The sequence below is a fragment of the Cicer arietinum genome, chromosome 7 (genome assembly GCF_000331145.2).
Source record: "Cicer arietinum cultivar CDC Frontier isolate Library 1 chromosome 7, Cicar.CDCFrontier_v2.0, whole genome shotgun sequence".
NCBI lineage: Eukaryota > Viridiplantae > Streptophyta > Magnoliopsida > Fabales > Fabaceae > Cicer > Cicer arietinum.
Window position 1 is genome coordinate 6,541,040 of NC_021166.2, and position 2,906 is coordinate 6,543,945.

Consider the following 2,906-nt stretch of genomic DNA (forward strand, 5'->3'; position numbering starts at 1 on the left):
CTGATGACAAATACGTAAGAGAAATTCTCAATTTAACATCTTTTTCTAAAAACTATGTCAATGCTTGTTTGATCTCAATTTCAAAGAGATTAGGTAAAACCCGTGATTGGATTGTTGCTGTTAAATCACTTATGCTTGTTCATAGACTTTTGATTGACGGGCACCCTTCATTTGAGGATGAAATTGTTCATGCCACTCGTGGTGGAATGAGGGTACTTAATATGAATGATTTTAGAGATGAGGCTCATTCTAATTCTTGGGATCATGCTTGTTTTGTTAGGGTTTATGCTATGTATCTTGATGAAAAGGTTGAGTTTTTGGTTTATCAGAGGAAGGTTAGAAATGTTGTTGAATCTGTCGATGGTGAATTTGAGAGGAAGAATGAGAAGAGGAGTAGTGAGGTTACTCCTACGAGGGAAATGAGAGCTGAGAGGGTTTTGGATAGGTTGAAACATTTGCTTCGAATCCTCGACGGTGTTTTAGGTTGTAAACCGAAGGGTGCTGCTAAGAATAATAGGTTAGTGTTGGTTGCACTTCAACAGACTGTGAGGGATAGTTTTAAGGTATATGTTGAAGTTTGTGATGTGTTGGGGGTTTTGATGGATAGGTTTAATGAGATGGAGTATACACATTGTGTAAAAGCCTTTGAATTTTATGTTAGTGCTTCTAAGATGATGGATGATTTGGCTGGTTTCTATGGTTGGTGTAAGGATATGGGAATTGCAAGATCCTCTGATTACCCTGAAGTTCAGAAAATCACTGATAATCTTTTGGGGACACTTGAGGGTTTCTTGAAGGGAATGAGTGGAAGGACAAAGAGTCCTGAGGAGAAGTTAGATGTTAAGGTAACTGTGATTAAAGAAAATGACCTAGGTATTGATGAGGTGAAGGCTCTTCCGGCTCCTGAGACGAAGAATTTCACACCTCCACCACTGCCGCAGCAACCACGTTTGGCTCCCGAGCCTAAAGAAGCTCCGCATCAACAAGAGACAGATGGTGATTTAGTGAATCTAAGAGATGATGGTGTTACGGCCGATGAGCAAGGGAATAAACTTGCATTGGCATTGTTCTCCGGAGCTTCGAATGTTAGGACAGAAGGTTCATGGGAATCATTTCCTTCATCCGAAGTGACTTCAGCGTGGCAGACACCGGCGGCCGAACTCGGGAAAGCGGATTGGGAATTGGCATTGGTGGAAACGAGTAGTAATTTATCCAAACAGAAAGCTGATTTAGGAGGTGGTTTTGATTCACTTGTACTGAATGGAATGTATGATCAAGGTGCTGTGAGACAACATGTGAGCACAACTGAAGTGAATGGTGGGAGTGCTAGCAGTGTTGCATTGCCTGGACTTGGTAAGAATGCTACTCCAATTCTTGCTTTGCCTGCTCCGGATGGGACAGTGCAAGTTGTAGGAACACAAGATCCATTTGCAGCATCGTTGTCTGTGCCGCCGCCTTCATATGTGCAAATAGCTGAAATGGAGAGGAAGCAGCATTTGCTTGTTCAGGAACAACAAATATGGCAGCAATATGGGAGGGATGGAATGCAAGGTCAAGTTGGTTTAAGCAGGGTTGGAGCTGGAACATCTCCTAACTATGCTGCTGGATCACAACCTATGATGAGTTATGGAATGCCACAATTTGGTGGGGTTGGACAACCTGGAGGCTATTACAATGCACCTTTTTGAAGTCAGCATGTTTGGATTATCAGTGAGTTAGACAGAATTACAGTGTACCACAGTGGACTTGACAAAAGTTACATTTTAGAGTTTTAATAAAATCACAGTTTTAATGTGATTTTTCCAAACTCACCGTGAATCTAAAAATGCACTTAAACTTTCACCATGCTCAGAATATCAATTAAACTTTCACCATGCTCAGAATATCAATCAAAGTCACTTTTTTTTTTGCTTGTCTTTGTAATTGGGATACATACATAGGTGAAGAAAAAAATTGTTTCGTGATAAACTGTCCAAGCCAAGAGGAATTTGGTTCTTCTTAAATAAGTCACAGTTTTGTTTCAATGTAACTTCTGCATGTCAAGAGTCTAGGCAAACAAAAAGTTGAGAGTTTCATACTCCACAAATTATGTGATATATATAATATATATTGTCGTTATCTTTTTCGTACTTCGTTCCATGCAATGATTGAGGCAAGGAATTATGTTTTACGTTTACATGGAGAAGATGTCAATTCCTATGATACATTTTCGGAAAATAACATGACTCAGATTCTTTGGTATTAAGTGAATCTTATATATAAGACATATGTCTACTCCTAACTTAGTTTGATACTAGCTATCATATACTCCCTCATTGTTTGATCAATTCAATTCCTATATATCAAAAAACAGTCTCATTGTTTGATCAATTCATATATATATATATATATATATAAAATTGTATAAATAAAAGAGAATATTATTTTTACCAAATTATTTTTTGTTAAGTATTGTTCTAATATAAATATATAAAGAGATATATTGAATTGAAAGTGATGTAAATAGTATTAATTTAAAGGTACAATTCAAAAAAAGTGCATTGAAAATTGAAAAGATTATTTATTTTAGGATAATTATTTTTGTAAATGGATCATGCAGGAGTTAAATAATACAATATAGTATTTTCAATATCACAGTTTAAATGTCTCGTTTGTCATTTTTATTTATTTTAAATTATTTATCATTTTACAATATCAATACAATATTAATTACTGTTGTTTACTAATATACTTTTAACTAACTGTAATTAATAAATATTGAATAAATAAAATTTATTTTATCATTGAAAATTACAAATTAGTCATTTTTTTTTAAAATACGGCAAACTTAAATCAAACAATTAAAATAAGAACGGATATAATACACAACATGGTCTCCACCAATCCATCGCAGGAGCTTCTTTCCC

At 35.5% G+C, this 2,906-nt stretch overlaps 1 protein-coding gene across 1 annotated transcript in view; it reads left to right on the forward strand.

Moving 5' to 3' along the window:
* LOC101502794 (probable clathrin assembly protein At4g32285) overlaps nucleotides 1-2,125 on the forward strand; it is a 2,515-nt gene extending 390 nt beyond the window's left edge. Inside the window, exon 1 of the mRNA XM_004508417.4 lies at nucleotides 1-2,125. This exon is cut by the window's left edge and continues 390 nt beyond it. Coding sequence (XP_004508474.1) covers nucleotides 1-1,688 — 1,688 coding nt within the window. The 3' untranslated portion in view covers nucleotides 1,689-2,125.
* Nucleotides 2,126-2,906: the final 781 nt, after the last annotated feature.